Consider the following 25,684-nt stretch of genomic DNA (forward strand, 5'->3'; position numbering starts at 1 on the left):
TGCGGAACAATTGCAATTTAAGCCAATAATAACCGTATTTTAATAACTGTTGACCAACATTTATTATATAAATACATTTAAATCATTGTATGTTTCCTGGTAATAATAAAAACAAAAAAACGAATGCAAATTTTATTCAGTAGTTTTGAGCTGTAAAGACATTAACATGGACTTAGAAATCGAATATTGGAAATATATTCTTGATATGTTATTTTCTAAGTAGTCAATTTATTAAGTTATTATCAAAAGTATATCACCTCGCCTCATTGCCTCCACTGGTGACAGGAGGGCTGGTTCGTTTTTTGCCCAGAGGATCGGAATTACGCATCAACGGGGAAATGCTGCTAGCATTCTTGCCACCATTCCACGCGGTCAAGATTTATACAGTAACTAGTTTTAGTTCATATTTTTAGTTGCAACATACTCCAAAAATATTGAAAAACTTTTAGATGCTTAATTATTACGCATAATGTAGTTCTCCGACTAGCAATACCGCTGTGTTTTAACCACAGTCGTATTCCAATGATACCTTAGACCTGTTTGCATTATAAGTATATAACTTTGGAGTAATAGGACAAAAATATTTTGATTTTTTAAATTCATAACTAGCGCGACATAATTTCTTCCACGTGAAACAAACAATCTTTCTGATTCCGCGTGTGATATTATCTTGTCTATTGCTCTATTATCATAATTATCAAAGCGGGACTAAACGTTCTTTAATCAACTAATATAATCATTTATTAAAGTTTATATTATCTAATATATTAATCCTGTCAACGTGACATAACAGATAAAGGTTTCTTATAACGGTAACTCAAATTAACAAAACAAAATAAATTGCAAAATGCAACGCCATAGATATTGTTTTAGAAAACACGTAACACAATTTCATACTGAAAAACCATTAGCAAACTATAACCAAATAAAAATAACATAACTATTTCTTTTCTAAATAGTTGACAATTGCTCTAAACAGATATAACTTATAAATTTTAGCAGGCGCTTAATTCGCCATTTTTACTGAATTGAGTAGTATATTATATCTTTGGAAAAGTTTGTCGTTTCCATGTATTGGCAAAACAAAGATATTCATGTAACAATAAAGCGTGTAGCGTGTAGCGCGTTCATTCATGGAATAAAGTCTTCTGGATCTGTGCTGAAATTGGGTTTTGAACAAGGCTTAAATTTAGTATTTCAAGATATTTTAAAGAGTAGCTGCATTTCTTGAAGGTCTTGGTAAAATTCTGCATTACGAACCAATGGATTTTAACTTTATATTTAATACTATTGTGTACTGTTATGGTTATAAGAACCTATAAAGCGTAATCAAATAAAATATTTGTATATTTTGATTTTTATAGTTATAAAGGCTACCGTTAAAATAAACATCGTCACCCTTATTCTGATGATTTATTTATATCTGACGTAAAACGGAATATATATGAATATTATAATACAATAATATTATTGAGTACAAGCAATAACTCTAATACATTCTAGGTATTTACTCTTCAAATATTTCTAAAAGTCAATTTGTGAAGAATAAACGGCACCTAAGCAAATAAACTTAACAATTTTGTTATTTCACATTTATTTAATAAATATAATTCATACCCATTTCGATAATTCGAATCGAAATATTTTTCATTCGTTTTGTTGTAAGATAAAATAAGATAAGCATTTGTGGTTTAAAGAAATTTGAGTAAAAGTAATTGTATTCATTGTCAAGAAAAAAAATCCTTCGAGCCGGATTTGAACCAGCGACCTATGGATGACAATCTCACGGCTACAGTCCACCGCTCTACCAACTGAGCTATCGAAGGCACATGTACAAAATTATTAAATGAACGTGCATTTTTGACATTTCGCTTAATAAATCTCAGTACTGCCGTCTTAAGCACAACATGCGCCATACGAGTTGTTGTTTGGTGATCTCCGCTCCCCACAAAAAAGATTTCACCTCTCCTAACATTCATCGCCCTGGATTAAGCCGGATCTGTGTATATACTAGAATATGCAATCTACTGAAAAAAAATGGCTTGTTACTAGTACATCGGTATATGTTTGTCGCCTAAAATTGTAAAAAACTAATATAATAACAATAATAGCATACGATCAGCATTAATAGTTGACAGCTGAGACATTAATTATTTTATCTGTTATCAGTTTAAAAATGGGGAAAACGAAAATCAGTATCACGGATATTGTCCGCAATCCATTTGTCAGCCTTTGCCGTCATTTCGTCGTCAAAATAATCTCGCCAACCTCCAACTTTACCTGCGAAACAAATAATTATGCATAATATAATTAGATACTTCAATATGAAAAAGCAATACCTGATCCCAATTATTAAGTTACTATTATTTTTTAGTTATTTAAATGGTTTGTATATTATCATTATAAATACTTAATGTTCTACCTTTTCGCACGAAAGCTTCGTTTTTTTGGAATATACCAACATCTTTTAAATGTTCCATGTTGACAGACGCGTTGTTTTTGAAGTTGTCAAATTTAAGGTGTTCTCGGAGCGTTGTCACTTGTTCATCAGATATTTCCTTACCGAGGAACTTCGCTACGCGTCTTATGGATGCTGATAAATCCTAAAATTCAAATTATGTTATAATTGCGGAAAATTATTACACGCTTATATACACGTAAATAACGAAAACAGTCTATGAAAAATATTGTTTACAGTAAACTCTTATCGTAGCTTAGCTAGACAGATACACATACATATACATATACTATATATATATATATATATATATATATATATATATATATATATATACACATACAAATATATGTTTAAATATCATCGAATAAAGAAATCAAATATTCTCATATGAAAAAAAATATAAAAATATTACATAACAAATAATAAACAAATACTTATATGTCGTAAAAATGAAATAAATTGTAAACGTAAAATACAAGATGTTGGAACAAAAATATTAAATGAAATAAGTTGTTTCTACTCTCTTTACAGTTTAAAATATTTTAATGTTAAATATAATCTGTTTCTAATAAAAATCTTACAAACCTTAGATAACTCTTCATAAAATAAAAACAGCATGTTTGGGTGATTGCGTTTTTGCCATGCTTCCATCACATGGTCAAAATATGGTGTCCATAAAACTGTAACACAATTTTAAAATGCATATAAATATTTATATTAATGATAGTCTTAGCGGTCAGGTAAGGTAGGAATCCAAAGCTATAATATTAAATGGGCATTCATTTAGTCATTTAGCAGTTTCATTTAGAAAGTTTTAAGAGAACTGAATTTATTGTTTCTATCAAAGAAATCATCTGAATTAAATATTGCAAGCATTTTAGGTGATGATAATACATGTACGTACGTATGTACGATCTAAGTTTTATTAGTTTTAGTCCTTGACAATGGTAAATTGGAGCTGTAAATAATTTAATTAATATTCAATTATTGAAAATAATGTTGAATTGAATTAATATTCAATTCAACATTATTTTTCAATTATTTTTACAATTTAATAATTGATCGGTATGTTGTCTCATCGTAATAATATAGTTTGATCATCAGATAATATGTATAATTGCATCGTCATTTATTTTGGTTAAGTAAAAACAATTAAATTATTGAAATAAAGCAAATTAAATGAACATAAATTCAGGCAAACTTACTTTTGTTTTGGATAAAGAGATCCAAATCTTGTTTGAATCCTGTGTCGGGCGATATTATTTTCATAAGTTTGTGGTGATGGTAGAAGGAAACTACTACGTCTCTAGGATCTCTTGCGATATAAACTACCTTTAAATAAAAAATGAATTAGTAGTATTGGACACAATAAAACGTAGGTAAAATAAGTGTTTATTTCTAAATAAAAATCTTAAACAACATGTTGGTACTTTTTATTCAATCCATTTGAACATAACTGATGTAATGCTAACTCTATATCTGTTACGTGATCAGGGATGAGGCACTGAATCGTCATCACCATCCTCATGCCCTTATCCCAATTTTATTTAATTTAATTATATTTTATCTAAAACGCGACAGTTGAAACCCATCCTCTCTATATACTCTCTGTCGAGAGTATGGAATCCAATAATAAAATTATGCAAACCCCCGCAAAATAAAAATAAAATAAAAAATTCGCGAATTGATACGGTGAGTTTCGTCTGCAAAACACGGGATCGAGTGTCGAGTGTACATAAAATAAATTCGACTAGTGACAATGGTAGGGGTGAAAGTGACAATAGTAGTGGTGACCGGTGTTTACGTAGCAAACGTACAAGAAAGGAGGTAGTTCGATACGGACACCTCTAACATTATCAGCATCTACCCGCACACTTCAGTCTCGTGAACAAGACATTCGTAGACAATGTCGAAATATCGAGCTCCACCGAACAAAAATAAAAAACATGGTAAATATCCCGAAATTAATAACTTTAATAATAAAAATAACCATGTTAGTTTAAAATCCTATATGTATATTGTTCAAGAACTCCGTTGTTTATTTGCAATTTCTCCTCCTGTTGCAGCAGGCATAGAAAAATATCATCTCATCACGCATCTTACTCAACGCTCTCATATCAATCAAAGATCTAGTATTTAGTTAGATGTGTCTGTTTTGTGTTTAAATTAAAAGCCGCCCGTGGAGCAATCTGTCATTCATATTGCTATGAATTTCTTCCAACCGCAGAGACATTGAGAGTTGAATCCGTTCTTCAAATAATATTTCCGACGAATAAGAGATTAATATTAATGGACATCACTCTTTAGGATTTACAGTGAAGATTTACCTTTGCAGTGTCTAACATGTTTGGTGGAAGAAGTGACATAGGTAAATGGGTTTTGATGAATCTCGGCGAAGGTAACTCCTTTATTTGATCAACAGTCAATGGTAGCATTGCATTTACTAAGTCACTGATTCCATCATTTTGCATTTTTCCAGCAGATTCCCTAACTGCGTCTGCTTCATCGAAAATTGTTATTCTGAAAAATTATGTATACGATTTTAACTTTTACGACCTCTAAATTGATTCCTGATAGTAATTTTGAAAACATATTGATTTTCGAATTCATTCGGGTCATTTATTCTTAAAGTTATAGTAACAGAACTTCTTAAAACTATGTTAGTATGCCTAAACGTTGTTAATTACAATTTTGTTACTGATTTTTTTAATGTTGTATTTTATCCAAAGGTTATTATTAATCAGATTTGAACGCCTTAACCCTATACCTATATACTTACTCCAAGAAGGGAAACCTGTCGTTGAGCATCACCGATTTAGCCTTCTCATAATCCAGATTGTTCTGCAGCAACCACACTAACTCCTGAGTCCAAGTTGTACCTTTACATTAAAGAAATACGTATTAAATAGAACTAGATATAAAAATGAGATTTTTCATCTGAATGTAGTAAATATTATTATTTATTAAAACGAATTCGCTGGAGTTAAATATTTATCAAAGTCTTGCAAATTTGTATAAATGATGATAACCTACCGGATTTTGGGTATGAAACTACGAAAATATCATCATTTTTAATCGGAAAGTTGTAAATATTCGCAGCTTCCTCTGCATATCTCTTCGTCAAGAAGTATCCTTTTGGTCCAATACGCACGAAATCCAAAGCTTTTGCTGAAAAAAAATCCGTATGCTTATATTTTAATTGTTCGTTTCATATTTTTTTTAAGTCAAATCAGCAAAAGAAAATTACAGGCACATTTAAGTAATAATGTAGATAATCAGATATCTAAATTCAAGAATTACTTCAACAAGTATTCGAGATTAGATGCAGGTTCTTGTCAATGTCGGATTGTTGATCCAAACTGATTACGAATGACAGTTAAATGCATAACAATATCAAAACAAGATATACTTTAGCTTCTGTTGTAGTGTTATGTTTAATTTGATCCCATGACGTCCTATGACATTTAAATGACATAAAGACCCTACTAGAACAAATGAATATTCCGTCGACAAAGTCTACTACTGTTATGCCTTTAAAATTAAATTAAGCCTGTACAGTTCAATCTCCATCGCAGGTGACATTGGCGAAATAACCTGTGCCCTCTCAGCACAAATAAAAGCAAAAAATAATGCAGTAATAATAATATCACAAACCACCTCTTGAAAAACGAACGGAGTTATGTATTTCTATATTTGTATGCATAGCACGTTGACGCATAAAAATTTAGAAGGTTTTTTTATATTGTTATTAAAAGTAATGTGATTGCCTTCAAATGGGAAATGAGAGGCGACGGTTTGTGTACTATAAAGTTTTATAAATCTACCGCTAGTCAGCCATCCGCAAAAAAGCAAAGTTGATGAGAGAAAACAAAGTTTTTGAGACGAAGGAAGTTACAGTTATAATTAATTATATAAGTTAAAGTAATAAATAAGCACTATATATAATTAATTACGTTAAAATCCCAAATCGCTGTTCTTTTTGAATGCGCATCACGCTATTCATGAAAAATATCGTTAGATATTTTTTCGTGAAATTTATACCGTTAGTCGTGGTCTCGTAAGTCTTGATATAGTTAAATAAGAAATTTTAAATAAACGTCTAGGCAAACCTTTCCGAAGATTCCTTATTTCTTCATTTTCATCGGGTGTTAATTCTTTGATTTCGTATGGAAAATTTTTATCACTCTTGTTAGTCATTATAACAACCCTATCACTTCGAGATATAAAACTGAAGTAATGTAGGAGTATCGAGTTTTTATGTAACGTTGAATAAAGATAAAAGTTTAAAACGTAATCTTAACATTAAATACATAAGCACCTGTAGATAAACAGATGTTATCATCATTTTTATTTTCATTGTAAGAAAGTAAATAATCAATAAAAAATGCAATATTTGTTTTGTTGAGATATACTCTATATTTTAGGGGTATCCCCGATTCGTATTCGTGACTTCAAGAGGCTTGACATGTCCCCCGATGCAAACCATACGGTAGTTATAGATAACTAGCACGGGTACAATGCTGTTTAAATAAAGAAATAAAAAACATCACATAAATTACTCTGCTCCCGATGTAAGTAGCTAAAGCACTTGTGTTATGGAAAATCTGAAGTAACGACGGTACCGCAAACACCCAGACCCAAGGCAACATAGAAAAACACAAAGGAAACGAATAATGATACTTAATATACTACAGATTTTTTCTTGTTTCTTTACTATATTGTACATATATTACATACAAAGGCCTTCCTCTCCATCACACGATTAAAAAAAAAACGCATCAAATTCCGTTGTGTAATTTTAAAGATCTAAGCATACATAGGAACAGACAGCGGTAAACGTCTTTATTTTATACTGTGTAATGATGATGAATCAATACATTTAGGATCAGGACTGGATTAACCATATCTCGAACGCCTGCATGCTGAAAATATTATTTTCCATCACATTGCAATTTTATTCATTATTGCGTTGTTTTTTCTATGTAAGTGTTTTTTATCTCCGTTACAAAGATAGGACATAATCTTATTGAAATAAGAGATTTTTTCATGGACTGGGGTCTACGCAGTTGTTAACACTGCATTATGGATAATACGATCCTTAATATATTTTAGAACTTTTACTTTATAAAGAAATAATTTAATAAATGTGAAAGTAATTCTATCTGTCTGTTACCTTATCGCGAATCGAGTCACTGAACTGATAATTACACCATTTTACATAATCATACTTAGGCATAGCCTATGTATACCCGATTCCTAAGACTGGGATTAGGACGAGAAGATATATATTAACTTTTTTTATGGGTTAGGTAGGTGGACAAGCAAATATGCCATCTGATGTTAAGTGGTAACCAGCGCCCATAGACATTGGCGCTATAAGAAATGTTAAACATTTCTTACATCGCAAATGCGCTACCACCTTTAGTAACTAAGATGTTATGTTCCTGCAGTTACACTGGCTCAATCATCTTTCAAACAGGAACACAACAATATTGGGTACAGCAGTACCCAATATTGTTGTGTTCCTGCTAAACAGCAGTTTAGCGGTAGAATATGATGAGATGAGGTACCTATGCAGAGGGGCTAGCACAAGGTCCTACCACCAAGCATAAATACGTTATACAGATAAACTTTTCTTTTATATGTAAAACGCCGACAGGATCGTGGATATCATCTAGCATATACTAAAAATATATAAATATGTATTTTCATGACATTCTGTATATGAAGGATACTTCTTCCGTTCGAATGTTGATAGCTCTTAATTTAATTTAAAAGTACAATATATTGATCTTTATTGATAGCGTCAGTCTAATAATAACAAATGAACAAACGAACGTGATGATAAGCTAATAATAGATTCAACTGCGTCGGTAATTTCTGTTGAACATTGTGTTTTAGATAAAAGTTTTTAAGGCATAACTGTATATATTCTTAATTATATAAATAGAAAAGTAAAATATTATCATTTCTTATTTTGTTGTTGTTATAGTATAATAATTAAACTGTTCTTATTATAAAAATAAGCAATGTGTTTATTATTATTACTGTGCAAATAACGCGAGGCACAATGAGTTTAATAATATCTGATATTCATTTGAGTTGTGATAATATTTATATCCTCTTATGACACTACTGACACGTGGTAAATAAGAGATTACTGTTTTTAAAATTACTTTACTCTATTATTATAAAAATAATTTACAATTAATCACAAATATAAGGCGTAAAAAATAATTTAACTTATAATATAAATACATAATGTACGTAATTAGACGGAACGTTGTTACGCTGTAGAGGAAACTACTTCAGGCGTCTTTTCTGGAACTGAATCGCGGAAACGGCAGGCGAGCGTCACTGGATCTCTTTCACGTTCCGGACCACACTGTTCAGTCGCTCCTATGAGCTTCATTTCGTCTTCGTGCTGTGGTTCCGTTTCAAAACGCCGCCGACCAGCGATAACTACCTCTTCATCACGCCTGCTGCCACTGTCGCCTTCCACCGATCGCTCACCTTCGGAACCGATTTCTACTCGATACGGCGTGCTAGGTTCCACGAAGGCTTCCATGACATGGTTATCAGACCTGTCCTGTGCTTGTATGTTGTCATTTCCTGTCTTTGAGTTCCTTAGGAAATAGCCAAGAACGTTACCGAAGGGTAATTTTTTCGGTAAGCCAATGAGTAGGACGACATTTTGTACATCCGTTTGGAGGTTAAAATTGCCGTCCTGTCGCTGGTCGTAGCTTGGCGCGGCGGCCGCGGCGGCTAACAGGCATGCGAGCAATAACAGCATCGTGCATGCGCGTGCGTCTCATTCACCCAGTGGTCGGCGACTGGACGCTGTCATTTCTCGCGTTCCTTTAACTGAGCACCCGCGAACCAGTCGCGAGATGAATCGAGTACATTGTAACGGTTAAAACGGCACGAACGCTTTTAGTTTTACATATAGCACGTGTGACACTTACTGCTTGCAATCTCCCAGTGGGGCAGTGGATACAAATCTAGATTGTGCAAAAATATAATGCTATACATATATTAAGCTTTCTTTAATTATTTTCGCAACTGAATGAATTTGATACGCAAAACATTACACAAATAAGAACAATAATATATTATAATTATTATTAGGTAAGAAAAGAATGAGGTATCTTTTTATAGCGACAAATAAAACAATACTTTTTTCATATGATTACAATGCTTTCTTAATATAATCGTATCGTCTTGTATTGTGGAGTCGCTGTAAGTGTGTCACCTTTGACTGTGACCGCGGGTCATCGATATGATAACCGAGTTTCCTATAAACTGCGCACGCGCACATTGCTTACCATCGAAATTATTGAACGAGTAATATAAATGGACAAATTATTCTAGGAGCAGTTACCTTAAGCCTGTGATCCTACAGTTCCGAGTACCGTTACTCTTAGATCCATACTAACGTTTACGTTACAGCTAAGTGTCGATATTAACTGTGTATCGACAATGATGAGCTAAAGTAGAATTTTTAATAGATCGTCTTGTTTATTGGAAATTACTATAAAAGTTTTTATTGGATATTTATTAGATTGTTAGTGTAAGTATTTTAGTAAGTTAAGTTGCAAGTTAGTTGATAATTAGTTTGGTTTCGTTTGAGACAAGATTGATTCAAGTCTCATCATCAGGAAAAAGAAAATACATTCGATGTATTTTCTTTTTCCTTTCTTAATTTATTGCTGAACTACTGCTCACTAACTCCTTAGCCTGCTACTCTGAAGATGTTGATTGATCCATTTGTATTTATTTTTATTTCCTGCTTATATACGCAAAATTTATTTCCATGACAGTGATGAATAAAACAAATTGTTTAATGAAGAACCTGTACATACTTAAATGCATTAAACTATATTGAATATTATAGTAGTATGTTATAAATAAGTAACTATTTACAAGTGCATTTGTTAGCAAATAAAGGTTTTTATTATATTATATATCACAAGCGATTATTAATTCTGCAGTAATACTTAATTAATAAAACACTTTATATACACGCGTGTTAGTAAATAATAAAGCTATAAATAAAGTAGACCTTAATAACATTTGTAAATTTGTTGCTGATAATCTCGTAACCTACAAAACGACTTTTTAATTCGATTGATATGAAACTTTTACATTTTGACAGGATGTAGTGTATATCTAACATTGTATATATGTCTCTATAAACTTTCTACGTATGTAAAACTGAATGTGTTTTTAAAATAACCATATTTAAATATTTACAGATTGATTGAAATGTTCGTTGGTCCCCAACGTCCATAGACATCAGTGCTGCAAGAAGTGTCAATCATATATTGCTAATGCACATTGGAAACTAAAATTATCCTTTAATTCTATAGTTACTCTAGCTCACTCATGTTGAATCCGGAATACGAAGATACGAAGTATTGCTGTTTAGCGGTGACAAGTGACAAGTGGGTGGTACCACAATATACCAAAAAAACAAATTTCACAAAATATATTAAGGTTTCTGTTGGCAATTTATTTGTAGGTATATGCTAATACTACTTTTATTTTTCGTAAGATCAAATAAAGTTGGTAAATGTTTATAGGTATAGGGCGTATAACTATTGAACATACTGACAATTTTTTGTATTTTTACTAGTATTTAGAATGCGAAATGGAGTTTGCTTATTTATTTGTTTTGCTTTAACGTATTAATAACTTAATATATGTATGATCATTGACTCTTGCAGAGAAAGTACAACCTAGGCACTCAAGTACAGTTGGTACAGAAAAGCACTAAACCTGTAACTAGCAAAGACTACTAAATGAACTAATATTAATACCGTAATACGAATGCTTATGATTTACCTTTTGATTGTCACACTTCAAAATACCACCGGTACGGAAAATGAAAATGCCCTGAGAAGAATCGACGAAAGATAGTCAGCGAAATATACTTAGTCTTTGTCTGTGTGTTCCCTTACGTTTTAAATTTTGACAATATCTTATATATTTTTAGCTATTGTTAAGGTAACAACTAAGTAGTGAATTTTAGGGTCAAAATGCGTAAGACTATATCGTAATTATCTTTACATCAGTTAATTAATAAATCATTGTCAAATAAATTGCTCATATTTTTGAAGAAATCAAAAAATATATGTACCTACTGAGTTTACAATTAAAATAATTAGATACACATATACTTTAACACATTATTTAAATTATAGTACGAATAAAAAAATAAATAAATATGAAATAAGTCCTATGTACAAGTCGAAAACAAATTTCTAGAATACAAAGGTCAATGTCCTCTTTCTATATTATTTTATCTGAATCCTAATAGCCAGTGAAAGCTAAGTTTTTAATGAACTTTCGCATCTATTATGTCCATCATTTATAAGAGACAGTAGGTCATTTCGTATAAATAAATATACAGAAAAATTACATTGCTCCATATTTTAAAGGTTATATTGAGCACAGATATATAAAAAAATCCTGTAATCCGCGTTCTATTTCACGTGATTTTTCTCAATAACAATAAACTAATTGACAATGCGAAAAATAAATCGTGAATTATTGTAATCATTGTATATTATGAGTTTGAAAATGGTTATTTACTAAAGAAAGTTGAAAATAATACTTAATTTATACAGATTAAAATACAAGAAAGTGACGTCACCGACCCCCTTGCAGCGCCATATTGTCCAAGTAGCGTTTTCGCGCGCTATTTAAATAGGGATATTTTATTATGAGATTTTTCGGCAAATATGTACTACAAATAAAAAAAAAATAACTTTTACTGGGTTCATTAACTTTTACTAAATAATATAAAATGGATTTTAAAAACTAGTCAAATAGCCTATTATCGTCCTTGTAGATCTTCTAATTATTAAATAAAATAAATATTGGACAATGACACATTCATTGCTTTAATCCCATTGTAAGTAGCTAGAGCACTTGTGTTATGGGAAATCAGAAGTAATGATTTATTATTTATTTTCACCTTATGTAAATCCAATATAAAGTTCGATTCGACAATCGAAACTGGAACACTTTGCACCTCAGATTAGTGACTTCAACTTAATTCATATTTAAGTACGAGACACGAGTACAAGTTAAAACCATATAATATATTAAAAAACTCAAATCACTTATAAAATATACATATATAAATTACACAGGTTACTAAAGTTTATGCAGGATGTATTTTTATTTTTTTTGTTGTATTATGATCGTAATAAATTACACAATTATACTTGTACAGTTTGCTTAAAATTATAGCCATCATCTATTGGATTTTTCAGTAAAAGATATTGTAAAAAATACAATATATTTATTTTATATCAAAATATATCGGTCGATTTCTAATTTCCTGATACAAACTGAAATGTTTTTATCAGTTTCAAAAATATACCTATATTTATATTGTTTATTAGTACCTTGTATTATTATTATTGTTTTTTATAATGTTTATTTAATAATTTTTTTCAGCTTAAACAATTATTTAAGGACTATTTTTTATTAATAGAAATACACACGAAGAAAAAGTAAGTAATTACTTTTTGTTTATTTATATTTTTTTTGCGTAGAACATACCATAACTAATACAGTTATTAATAAGATTGTTTTCTACATAAATGTAAAATGTATCCTAATCTCTTATTTGATAAGTTTTGGGCAGCGTACCCAAGGAGGAAAAATAATTTAGAGAACAATTTCACGTACATCTCTTTCGACTTTTTGCTACACATATAAATATAATTACTTGTACCAATATATTTTAGAACGATTTGAGTAAAACTTAAAATAAAATTAATTTATTAAATAATATTGTACTTTGCTAATGTACTGTAAAAGCTTGTGCTTTCATGAACTTAATATGTCATACTTGTTCATGTATGTCATGTTATGCTCTGTCAGAAGGTTTCAAAACTTTCACCGCTATCAGTAAGGCCTTAAGACTTAAGCCAGCTTTAAAAGGCCGGCAATTTGAAATTTAAAAAACAGCACGTTATATTTTTGTAATGTAAATAATTTGTAATGCATTTAAAAGTATAAAAATTATTACAAAATACTTGGGAAGTCCAATTCAACATTTACGTTTCGCAGTTTTTTGTTTCCTTATTATATCTATTGAACTATTATTATTTATCACTATATGGTGAAACAATCATTCACAAAATATCCAATGAAAAGTTGGTGACGCTACTAAAACCCTTTCAGATATTAATATTATTTTTTTAATAAAATTAAGTAATTGCTTTATTATTTATTACAATTACTATTATATTATAATTATTCAAATAGTTATACTTATAACAATTTTAATCAATCTTTCGGTCAAAAATTGATCGAGTAACTTGTAATAAATACAACATACGATACGACATAACATATATTTTTTAACTAACATCAAAATATAAATATAACAACAACAGTATATAACATATATATACAACAGTTATTAAATATATATTTTTTATAAATGAATAACTTATAGCTTTCTTCTAACATTATATTAAAAATACAAACAACGATTTAGGGATTTTTCAATAAAAAATTATCATTTATTTTCAACAAAACAATTCACATACAATCTTACAACTTAGATTTAAATTATTTATACATAATAAATGCACTTTGCAGATCACACGTAGCCTTAACATTATTTCAGATTTTTATACATATTTCACTTTATTGATGGCGCGTTCTTCGGAGCAATGGTATTATAGCATTAGCGAGGCGGTGTTTCAGTCTGAAAAAATAAAACATTTGTCAACAATAATACAGACTATATAATACCGTATTATCTTTTGGTTTTTATAGTTAGGTGTTACGTGTATCTTATGATTTTAACAATTCATCAATGACAACGAGACCTTTTTTAAATAATCTTATCGATGCTTTGATTAGCGGAAATGAATTAATAATATGTTATGTTATATTTTATAAATGAATTACCTTTGAGCTTTCTCCTGTTTTCTGAGTGATGCATCTTTTTTTTGGGCGGGCAGGTCTGAATTGAGGCTGACGTCACTGATGGGCTTTTCGGCGTCAGGCTTAAGACTGTCTTGGGGCTTCGTAGATGGGCTTTCAGTACTCGGCTTAAGTAAAACATCAATGCTTGACATATCGAAATAGTCACTCAGGTCTGAGGCTGCTTCTAGAAGTGACTCCGCGGGTGCAACTGCTATAACGACACCATCAATGTTCAATCGATAGTTTTCTGTTCCATTCTGTCGTTGATCGTAATGCGCATGAGTGCAATCAGCGGCAGGCGCAGCGGTGGTGACGGATAGTACCACCAGCAACACTGCCACCTCGCATACCACCCGTTTGTAGTTGACCATCTCGCTAGTCGTCTGTAAAGGCACTGAGACACGGCTTCGCTAGCGGAGCTCACTTTGTATCCACTCTCCGCTGCATCTTTTATTTATTTGCCGAGATAGCGGTACAGGCGCGGTCGATCTTACCACACCACCCAGTTAACTTAAACTGGAATTAATAAAACGCTATGTAGGCCGTTATATACATACATATGATGGTATAGGACACCATATATTTAGAAACGAACGATTTTCTAACAACTAATTTATATATTCTTAGAAATTACTAAACATTATTTACACGTGTAATTATGAATATACGTTAAGATGTAGAACCAGCTCACATTAAAGAAAGCTGGTGAGTGTTGGATTATAATTATAAATAAATTAATGTATTAACAAATATTATAATATAATATTTTAAAGGGTTTACATGAGTAACTAGCGCAGATAATAAACAAAAAATTAAATATGACTAAACATTTATTTAAACAAGATGCACAATAGGTATTTTAAATGTACTTAACATATACACATAAATATAATGTACCTACAAAATTTTTAGCTATTATATACCAGACCAGATATTTTTAACGTTGTGAATTATTATCTGAATGTTAAGAGCATTGCAATTTTCAATGAAAACTTGGCATATATTGCTTGAATAAATAAAATTATTAAGAAAATTGCATCAATCTAACATGACAACAAATAGTCGGCACAGATTATATTGACTCGAACAACCTGTTGCGATGCGCTCGCCCTGCTCTCTTAACTGTACTGTACAAACGGTAAATCGTAAAACATTTGTTTTGGATTATTTGTCACGTCTATTCAGAGATCGATTTTCGTTAAACGCTTAGTATATTTATTTTACATCCAATTTTAAGTTGGATTCCTGAATTCCATATTATGTACTGTATATAAAGCTCGTGACTACGTAAAATTAATAATGAAATGCTAAAAAAACACTGGTAATTACAACAAGACATTATCAAATCCGTAAATTTTTAACTCTTAATTTTAACATGTATTTATTGCTTATGTACAGATGCGTGGTTGAACATACTTAATGCATTCAAACTCACCATCTCTATCATTGTAAGTTACTAAGGCTAGAATTATCTTGTATAAAGATAAACTAGCCTTAGCGTACAATAGGTATATACTTATACTACTATATACTTATTTTAACAATTAATTTCGTGTAGAATTGAGGGATATTTATCAATCTAAAACTCCAGTCTAATATAAGCAAGCTATTATCTATAACTTATATAAGCTCGACGTAAATCACTAGCTAAATAAAGTTTAAATCAAATCAAGAAATCGATCAAATCGCAAATAAAATACTGAAATGCTAAATATTTTTATTTTATTAGAGTTTTTTTAAAGACAAGTGGGATTAGAATAAAAAAATAAAGACACAAATTAAAGGAAATATCCAATCTTATACTTAAAAGCACGAATAACTATAAGGATACCTACGAAACAAATAATGTGTTAGAATAGAACGCAAGCACCTGTGAGATTGAACGATTGATCGATTGAACAGAGTAAAATTGAAAATTATTATAATATTAATATAATTTGAACATTATTTTTAGAATAAAAATAAAAAAGGAGAGAATGTTGTACTTTAATGTTTCCACGGCAGGTTTTTATTTCGGTCAAATAAACTTAGTCTTTTAATAGCTTGAGAACGTATACTTACAGGTATTTTAATGTAGGTTCGTAAACGGGACCGCGTGACCTACATCTCCTCAAGCTGCTTGGCTTTAAGCCTTTTGAAAGCTTGATATTTACAACTAAAGGTCATCGTCTAATAATCGAATATAAATTTGAATAAAAAAATGTTTAGTTAAATGATCGTGCTTGATATTCTAAAACAAGTAAAATAAAATGCTCAAGTGATTAATTTTCTTCTTTTCCATCAAGCAACTTCAATATCGACAGCTGGTTAAACATAAATCAAACTTATTTTGCTTTGATATTATCACGTTCAATATTTTTACAAGTGGGCTTCAACTTTTAGTATAATCTGTAAATAAAAGGATTTGGAAATATCGCTTAAATGCATCTTGAAACCGTTTTATATACCGGAAACTGAGTTAAGAGATTAAAATATAGATATTCTCCAGTACTAAACTTATACTTACTTTAAGATATTCTTTAGGACTAACTTTCTTTAATAGGAAACTTGGGAGCTGGTTGAAATAAAGCACACCGTAAAACGTATGGTAAACACGTCGGTATGCGGTGGAATTAAGTATTCGTTACTTTATTTAAAGAGCCCTAGTGTTAAACTTACATACGACAGTGGCACAATCTTACAACGAATTAATGTTTCCTTTTATTCAAAGGTTTATATTCTTTTGAGATATTGTTGTTTTAGTTTTTTGCTCCATTTCGTTCTTGTTTTTTTGCAGTTATAACGTAATGTTTTCAAATTAGTGTCAGTTAATATATTTAAAAAGTAAAGTGAATTTTAATTAAATGATTTCATAATATGCCAATTTATGGAATTCTAAAATATCCATCATACAACTTTTGCTGTTGTTGCAACGTTGTGTTTGCTAAAATACTCGCAGCTTAATAATAAAGATTTGACAGAAATAGAAAATTTGTAAAAAAGTGAAATGTTTGTTTTCAATCATGTTTGTATTTTATCGATATGTAAGTATTTGCTCGTCCGTTAACCGATTCTTTTATATGAAATCGGTTAGCGATTACTATCGCCCACAAACAAAGGCGCTGTAAGAAATATTAACCATTCCTAACATTGCCAATGCGCCACCAACCTTCGGAATTAAGATTTAAGTCCCTTGTGCCTGTTACACTGACTCACTTAAAGCTGGTACACAATAATAAGTACTAAGTATTGTCGTTCAGTGCTAGAATATGTGACTAGTAGGGGATACCTACTAGAAGGTCTTTCCTAGAATTTGCACAAAGTGTAGGGCTTTCACCAAATGAGTTTGGTTAACATAGATGTAATGATTAAAATACCGTTAACATTTTAAAGGATGTGATATTTTTTTTTAATTTTGTAGTAATAATTGCGAGCTCAAATAAAACAAATAAAAGTCATAACATATCATTTTATTAACACAATACTACGAGTAAGATTAAATTTCATAGTAAGAAAACAAACATGTCAAATTCTTATTACATTTTCATGTACATATATATGGAATATTTAAAAATATATATGTCCTCGGTATACATCGTTTATATTATACAAAAGGTCCCTTTAAACGTTACTATAAAATACTTTTATTTTCACCAAAATTAAAAACGTAATATATATTGATATCATTTTACAACAATTTAATGAGCTTATTTCAATAATATCTACTTCGTAAGGAAGACAATTCTATTCATATAATTATTATTCTAATACTCTGATACTGAATACTAGCAACACTGTGACCAGATAACTTAAGAAAAAAAAACAAAACTTAAAAAATAACGAAATCTGAATCGAAACAATATAATTAAATAATTATTAAAATCATAAGACCTGCAAATTCAATCAGATAAAGATTATTTCATTGCTCTAACAGCTATGTGTTAATTTAAGAAAATAGTTACTGTATTATCACTTACTTGACCTTATACATTTTTTTCTCTTGTATATCATTAACTCTTTATTAGAAATAAGAGTTCTGAGAAGTCTATGAAATTCTAACGCAACTATATGAAACCAAGGGTTGGAATTTAAATACATTTATGAACAACATAATATCACGAGTAATATCAACTTTTCGATAGTATAACAGGTTAAGGCACACACAATACTTAGGAAGACACACATTTTAAGGCACTTCTTAATCAAGAATACAAATAATGTAGAAAAAACTTCTTACAATATAACCTACAGTAATATCATTATCATTATCACACATTATGCAGCAAAAAAAAAACAACTGACACTAATGTGTGCTTTAATATAGTAACTTAGCTGAACATTTAATTGTGCATATAAAATTTTTCACACAGAAAGGCGCGCCCTGTCACGTTAAATTATAATTTCATTTTAGTATCAGGGATGTTATGTAGCGCCTTCATCTTGTAGGTGAGTGAATAAATCTATACCCGATGAAATTCAACAAAAGCCTACACTATTGTAATACATTATTAGTATCATGTATTATTACTTATATCTTTTAAAAAAAACCAATAACAGCTCTTACGATAATATTACTAATTCAATACTTCACGTCTATGATAATTAAAAATTAAAAAATATTTTTTGAACATCCTTACTCATTGTTAGTACTCGTAACATACTTCTACTAACCAGTCATATTTAATATAATAATACAATTTTTTATTGTCAGAATTAATTAAATAGATAAAACATATGTAAGGATCTACTTATTTTTGGTATCCAATAAACAGATTATCCAATACTAAACATATTGTGTATACTACTTAGTATTATTCGTAAACAAATAAATCAAAATATAATTATTTGTGCGATTTTTCTTCTTTTTGTACTATTGTTAGAAATATTTTGTATAAGGAAGACACGTTACTATTGTACAGACACACACAGAGCCGGATTTATAGTCCAGGAGGTTTTGGGGCCACAAAGGAGTGAATGCTCTGAGGCAACATACAAGTGGAGCCCTAATTATTACTTTCCACTTTAATTTTACCATATTCATATCAGTCAATTGATTTTTGAAATAGTGTTTACTCTTTGTATCAAAACAGTAATTAATAATATTATTATAATTTGACTATATCTAAACATGTATTATATTAAACTTGCTACTCGTCTGAATCTCTATTGTGGAGGGCCCAAGCAGTGGCCCTTAAATCCGGCACTGAATGTACAGGTGACAAACTTAATTATGGAATCATTACAGGATAATATAGAATTAACCTAGATTGAAGGAAAACATCGTGAGGAAACCTGCATGTGACAAATTTCATAGAAATTCTGCTACATGTGTATTCCACCAACCCGCATTGGAACAGCGTGGTGGAATATGTTCCAAACCTTCTCCTCAAAGGGAGAGGAGGCCCTTAGCCCAGCAGTGTATTGCAGGGAATTTACAGGCTGTTGTTGTTGTTGAACCTAGATTGACTGGACTCCGTACACGGTACGCACTAGGAGGGAGCGTGCGTGACGTCAGCGGCGAGCGCGCGCAGCGTGCGTGACGTCAGCGGCGAGCGCGCGCAGCGTGTGCTCGTAGAAGCGGTCGGCGTGTCGCAGGCGCTGCAGCGCCGCGTCCAGGTAGCGCTGCAGCGGCGCCGCGCACGCCACGGCCGCCGCGCCCGAGCACAGCTCGCGGGACGCGGAGCACAGCGTTAGCGCCTGGCTCCAGATACGGGAGCTCACTGAAAAAAGTCATTATTATAATTAATACATTTACTGTTTATCTACCATGGAAAGACTCAAGACAAGACCCACGATCTAGAATTTAGAAGCAAATGATCAATTTAACAATGCATTTAAGTTAATTGAGAAATGTAAAAACCTATCAAATTTGCTTCACGAGGACTGAAAATTTTAATAACGTAAAACACTAAATCATTATGTGTAATTCTTATAATAATCAATTATTATTAGTAATATTTAACACGTGCAATGCGGAGCGAGGTCTAACACACCTCGTACAAGCTCTCGTTTTCCTTCGGTGCGGCTAAGAAAATTCAAAGCAGAATGCTATTAAGCACTACTTCGATACGGGGTCTCTTTTTCTTTTAAGTTTCAGTTTCTTAACCCTTCGGGTGCCTGGTGGGTAAAACTTACATGGCGTGCCTGGTGGGTCTGTGGGACCCGGTAACAAAATGCTTGTTTTTTACTTATTTTATTAGTCAGAACGCCAAATAATGTGTTTATATTTATTTTAGAGCTGTTTAGCTCTATGAATGAAAAATAAAATTAAACTAAAGTTCTTCTACAAAGTTATATTAAAAAAATTAAAAAGTCTTTAATTTTACGTAATAAAAATAAACACCTATGCTTAAATCGACAATATTTTTTTTTTTAATTGAGTTCAACAATCAAACTTTACATTAATTTAAGGCACTAATTAATCAACTTACAAACTTTTATATTTTGATATAAAAGTAACAAAGGTATTTATTGCTTGTCAGTAATCTGTATTTATGTGTCAATTTTCACAATCAAAAATTGCGTGTTCCAAGTATATATGACTTGTGCAAGACACATAGATGTATTTAGACTTGTGATCTTTTTGGTTAGGACATACATAACAACGCTTTTTCGTACCAGCATTATGTTTTTTGGGTGGTGGCTCTGAGGGTTCCCCTAAATGAGAGCTGATTCTCTTACGTAAGATAAAATTTTGCATCTTACAACTATTACGTCGTTCAGTCTGATGAAGAGCAGTCAATACTATGCCCATTTTTTTATGAAGTTCCTTCTAGTATCCGAATTGTTTAACATATGAATAACGTTTGAACATGAACATTAACATTGCGTTTATGCCAGTAGTGTTGAGAATCCAGAAACAATAATCAAGGCCTTTATATATTGATCTGTGACCAAAATTACTTAATGGCTGGGACATATAAATCACTTTTGATGGTTGTATATATGATATCCCTGTTATTTGGTTCGTTATAGACTTTTACTTCTTCCTTGTCAACATCAGAATTATGTATCTGACTCATCTTCACTTTCATCAAAAACTACATCATGATCTTCATTTTCTTCAAAATTTCTCTCTAAAGCTTGGCGAATTTCATCATTTATTAATCGCCCAGTCATTATAACTGCATCAATATTTTTTCCATAAATAATTTACCACCCAATATAAATTAAAGAGACAAAACAAAAATAATAGCTTAAAGATTAAAAGTTACGCCGCGTGCCTGGTCGGGTCCCTGAGACCCGAGCGCACATAAAATGCGTGTTGTTTGGATGGGTGTACGTTTTGGACAGCGGGAGAGTAGTCAAAATAGCCGTTAGTTTATATCGCGAAGCTACTCGGGAGTGCAGCGGGTTTGCTACAAAAATTTAAAAGTTATCGTTGATTTTTTGAAGTGACGGGTCTGTCAGACCCACCAGGCACCCGAAGGGTTAAACGGGTCTAGTATGCCCCGTACTGGTATTATGATAGTTTTCATACGAGGTCTTAAACGCCCCGTACTGAAGGAATGTAAAAAATTAAAAGAATTTTGGCGCAGCGAAAGTGTTAATTGAGTGAATTACTCACAAAAATGTTGCATATCAACATCACAATGCTGTATCAGCTGCTGTAGAGACACAGTTCCGTCAATTAACGGAACATTGTTGCCAGTAACTAGCATTGACTCTGGTTCTGATACACTCTTTAACACTCGCTCTATTTCTTCTTTGAGGGACTGAAATATGACAAAAACATATCATTAGTTATAATCAACTTTGATAACAACATTACAAATAAAATAAATATATATCATGTATGATTACCTGCTCATTATTTGTATTACCCGGCAGCTTCTTAAGATCACTTTGAATTACATGTAGCTTGTATCGTGTAGGGATATGCTGAAAGTCAAAAAATACATATTCTGCTATAATATCTTGATTTATTTAATTGTTAAAATCACATTCTAAATGAATATGTGAAGACAAATCATTAATCCTAATACACTATATATATCATCACAAGAGGTATTTATTATAAACACTTTCTATTAACTTAAAAGTTTAGAAACATAAATGTCAATTTTCTATCACTTCACTCTTCTTCATACTCACTTTAGTGTCAGCAATCATCAATATCTGATGGACATGAGCTTGATCTGTTGTGTCTGGTGATAGTCTGTTCAGGCAATCAGGATACATCTCAGTAAGAACAACTGCATTCTCCCCCCCTAACTTGCTTTTCCGAAGTTGATTTATTGCTAATTCATCCAATCTATCGTAGATAGAAGTAGCCACTCTTGGCTTTACATCTAGAATTTAAAAGATTAATATTTAAAAAAATAACAACCTGTTAATACAAAACAGCCCCACAACTGGTCAAGATCCACCCCTCCTTTTTGGTATAAATAATTTTAGTTTCAATCCTTAACAATGCATACAAATTTTAAAAACTGTGCTTTGAAAATAAATCTAAACTTCATTAAATTAAAAGGTGCGAATTTGAAGTTTAAAAACTTAATACCTTTAATAATAATTAACTAGCTAGGATAAAAGAGAGCTAATAAAGAACAAGATGGTAACTTACCATGACGTTGATTGAATGATAGCATAAAAAAAATATTAAAAATTACTTTTTTATGTTATACACATTATAAAGTTTTAACTTTTACTTAATCATAAGTATGATCTTTTATAATAAGTCTCAGTAACATTATTTACCAAAAAATTGTGCAGCAGTTGTTATTTCTGCATCTTCACACCAGGCAAGAATGATCTGCAGAGCTTGCAGAATAGAACATTGCAGTCGAAAGAAGAATGAACCAGTTCTGATTGGCTGTTTTTTACCACATCCCTCACAAGCCCACTGAACCCTGGAAAAGGAAACAGTAGATTTTTATATTATCTGTTTTTATTGCAATTTTTCTGCTTAACATTTATTTGACAGGTTAAATTATTTATTCAAATTTGAATATGTAAATATTACCTGTCAATAACGCGAGCCGATTTACATAAAACTTTACAATCTGGTTTGTTTTCAGGACAGGATATATTTTGTGGTATTAGCCCAAGAGACTGTAGTTTTCCGACTAACTGGCTTTCTAAGCTACGATCCCCTACATCACTTATTAGATTTTTATAAAGCTTTAGGTTTCTGAAAAAATTCAATTCAAATATATAGATCAACATTCAAAGGTAATGTATACTAATAAAATAATAAAACCTTACGCTGCATTAGTATTAAATGGTAAACAAATGTCATCGGGAGATTTTGAACTATTATCGTAAGTTGTTGAATCAGCCTCCATTTTTATTTTATCTTATAAATAAAGGTTTAATTTCTTTCATTTTTAAATTCAGTTGTCTGTATAATTTTTTGTTTTATATTATTGTTATTTATTTTCATTTGACGTTGAATGATCAATGAGTTATGGATATATTACTTTGGTGCTGCCATGTAAATTCTTAAAATAAATAAAACATTTAAGTTTTATTATTTTGAAATTATTATAAATATGCTTAAATTTTTAAAATGAACTAATGCTAATTATTGGCATAATCGTGATAATTATTTAATAAAATCAATCATCATCATCTAATTAAAATTTTATTTAACAACAACAACACCTTCTCGTGTTTTGAGTTATTTAATTTAAACGTGTACAGTGTGTGAAATGACGAAAAATAATTATCATCTTTAATTTATATATATCTTCCTTTACAGGATCTTTTAAATCTTTCTCGTTCATATTTTTATCAAATAATTTAGAAATTTCTGAATGCAAACAACGAGTACTTGCTTAGCAGTTGGTACCCTTGATTATTTGTCGGTTAACACCTTACTTGAAAGTTGTCAGCTTGTCATTTGTCAACTACCGACTACTGTATCTGTGCATTCGTGCATCGTTGATTTGGTTTTTTGATTTATTTATTAATTGTTTTGTATACGGATATACTGGTGTTTATGAATGAAAACAATAATATATTAGTGTGTTTTCGTGTTTAGACGAAAGCTTAAAATATTTACAATCTAAGGACTGGTACATGTGTTAATTTAAAGGTGCATCTCATTTCATATTATATATTATAAATGGTAAGTACATTTCTTAATTTCTAATATATAAAACATCGTATACATAAATAACATAAATAATTATATTTACTTCTTGTAATTTTAATGTATCCAACATAAGTCCTATTCTTAAATGTTATGTTATTAAATTCTCGTATTTATACACGTATGTAATTACAGACAATTGCTAAATTCTGCATGCCTTGTTAAATAAAATTTAAATACTAGCCATCTAAACAAAATATGTTGGCAATCTAACTCACCACAGTTTTTTTTAAATCTATTAAAATATACCTATTGTGTTTGTTTTATAGATACAATTCTTGTGCATCATATTGCCTTATAGTGCTTTACCAATAGTAGAAACGTTGCCTTTAGTTACCTCTCGTTTTTTTTATATGTGACATGTTTATAAACTTACAAAATCACGCATTTTGTTTATTAAATAGGTATTCAGTACCACTTAAAAACTTCTTGTTATTGAGTTATGTTTTAAAAAAACACCTTACAAGTTACAAATTACTTGAAACCTTAATAAAAGCAAGTCAATGCAAATCTTATATACACAGGTAAATTTTTAATAATTATATCCCGAATATTAAATTATAAAATGTAGAATTATATACTTATTATTTATTTAACACATTATGTCACCACTATTTTACTAGGAAATAGGTAAAGTATTGTTTTTTAAAGTCTAAAATGGAAATCACACTTATTTGCGGTTTTAAAAAATAAATAGGTAGACTTATTTAATAACTTACTTCACTTTTACTGTAATGTTTTACTCATATTAATGTGATATGATATTGCTAGCTCAAAATCATAACACATTAATTTAAAGTTTTGTTGATTTATCTCGCAAAAGTTTTAGAAAGAAAAAATTAACTAAACAAAATTGATATATTTGTAAATAGTTTAAAATACTCAGCAATTTCCTTGTAGCTCGCGTGATTAAGGGCATTCGTGATGCCGATGATGCAACGCACGTATTTTCGGTGGCAAAAGAACTAATTTCGTTCGTAACTGTCGCGCTAAAACGAAAAAAACACGCGGTTACACATAAATCGAATTTAACAGCGCACAGTTAGTGCGCTGTTAAATTCGATTTATGTCCTCCTCTTACGATCCTATATTGCCCAATAAAATGTTAATATCGAGTGTGTCATAAAAATGATAAAAATGAGACGTCTTTTGACGATAAATCTAATTGATATTTGGATAAAATTAAGACTTGT

At 30.7% G+C, this 25,684-nt stretch overlaps 4 protein-coding genes and 1 non-coding gene across 5 annotated transcripts; all 5 read right to left on the reverse strand.

Moving 5' to 3' along the window:
- Window positions 1–1,729: 1,729 nt before the first annotated feature.
- Window positions 1,730–6,713, reverse strand: LOC124533749 (sulfotransferase 1E1-like). The gene is made up of 8 exons (XM_047109223.1): window positions 6,571–6,713; window positions 5,495–5,629; window positions 5,241–5,340; window positions 4,789–4,981; window positions 3,667–3,793; window positions 3,047–3,141; window positions 2,423–2,603; window positions 1,730–2,280 (listed from the first exon to the last, which is right to left on the reverse strand). Exons 1-8 carry the CDS (start codon window positions 6,656–6,658, stop codon window positions 2,171–2,173), a joined length of 1,029 nt encoding a protein of 342 aa, XP_046965179.1. The 5' UTR covers window positions 6,659–6,713; the 3' UTR covers window positions 1,730–2,170.
- On the reverse strand, window positions 1,741–1,826 carry Trnay-gua. Its single transcript is given in 2 exon segments — window positions 1,741–1,776; window positions 1,790–1,826. It is a non-coding gene; the product is annotated as a tRNA-Tyr (tRNA).
- A 1,911-nt stretch (window positions 6,714–8,624) lies between the features above and the next one.
- Window positions 8,625–9,335, reverse strand: LOC124533587. The gene has a single exon (XM_047108965.1). The coding sequence runs from the start codon at window positions 9,252–9,254 to the stop codon at window positions 8,748–8,750; it is 507 nt and encodes a 168-aa protein (XP_046964921.1). The 5' UTR covers window positions 9,255–9,335; the 3' UTR covers window positions 8,625–8,747.
- Window positions 9,336–13,974: 4,639 nt separating this feature from the next.
- LOC124533673 lies at window positions 13,975–14,873 on the reverse strand. Its single transcript, XM_047109091.1, has 2 exons — window positions 14,399–14,873; window positions 13,975–14,192 (listed from the first exon to the last, which is right to left on the reverse strand). The coding sequence occupies exons 1-2, from the start codon at window positions 14,785–14,787 to the stop codon at window positions 14,132–14,134; spliced, it is 450 nt and encodes a 149-aa protein (XP_046965047.1). The 5' UTR covers window positions 14,788–14,873; the 3' UTR covers window positions 13,975–14,131.
- Window positions 14,874–17,849: 2,976 nt separating this feature from the next.
- Window positions 17,850–23,809, reverse strand: LOC124533818. The gene is made up of 7 exons (XM_047109338.1): window positions 23,603–23,809; window positions 23,361–23,528; window positions 23,096–23,247; window positions 22,490–22,686; window positions 22,199–22,276; window positions 21,963–22,110; window positions 17,850–20,115 (listed from the first exon to the last, which is right to left on the reverse strand). The coding sequence occupies exons 1-7, from the start codon at window positions 23,680–23,682 to the stop codon at window positions 19,907–19,909; spliced, it is 1,032 nt and encodes a 343-aa protein (XP_046965294.1). The 5' UTR covers window positions 23,683–23,809; the 3' UTR covers window positions 17,850–19,906.
- Between the last annotated feature and the right edge of the window lie 1,875 nt (window positions 23,810–25,684).

This window comes from Vanessa cardui, chromosome 11, assembly GCF_905220365.1.
Source record: "Vanessa cardui chromosome 11, ilVanCard2.1, whole genome shotgun sequence".
Classification (NCBI taxonomy): domain Eukaryota; kingdom Metazoa; phylum Arthropoda; class Insecta; order Lepidoptera; family Nymphalidae; genus Vanessa; species Vanessa cardui.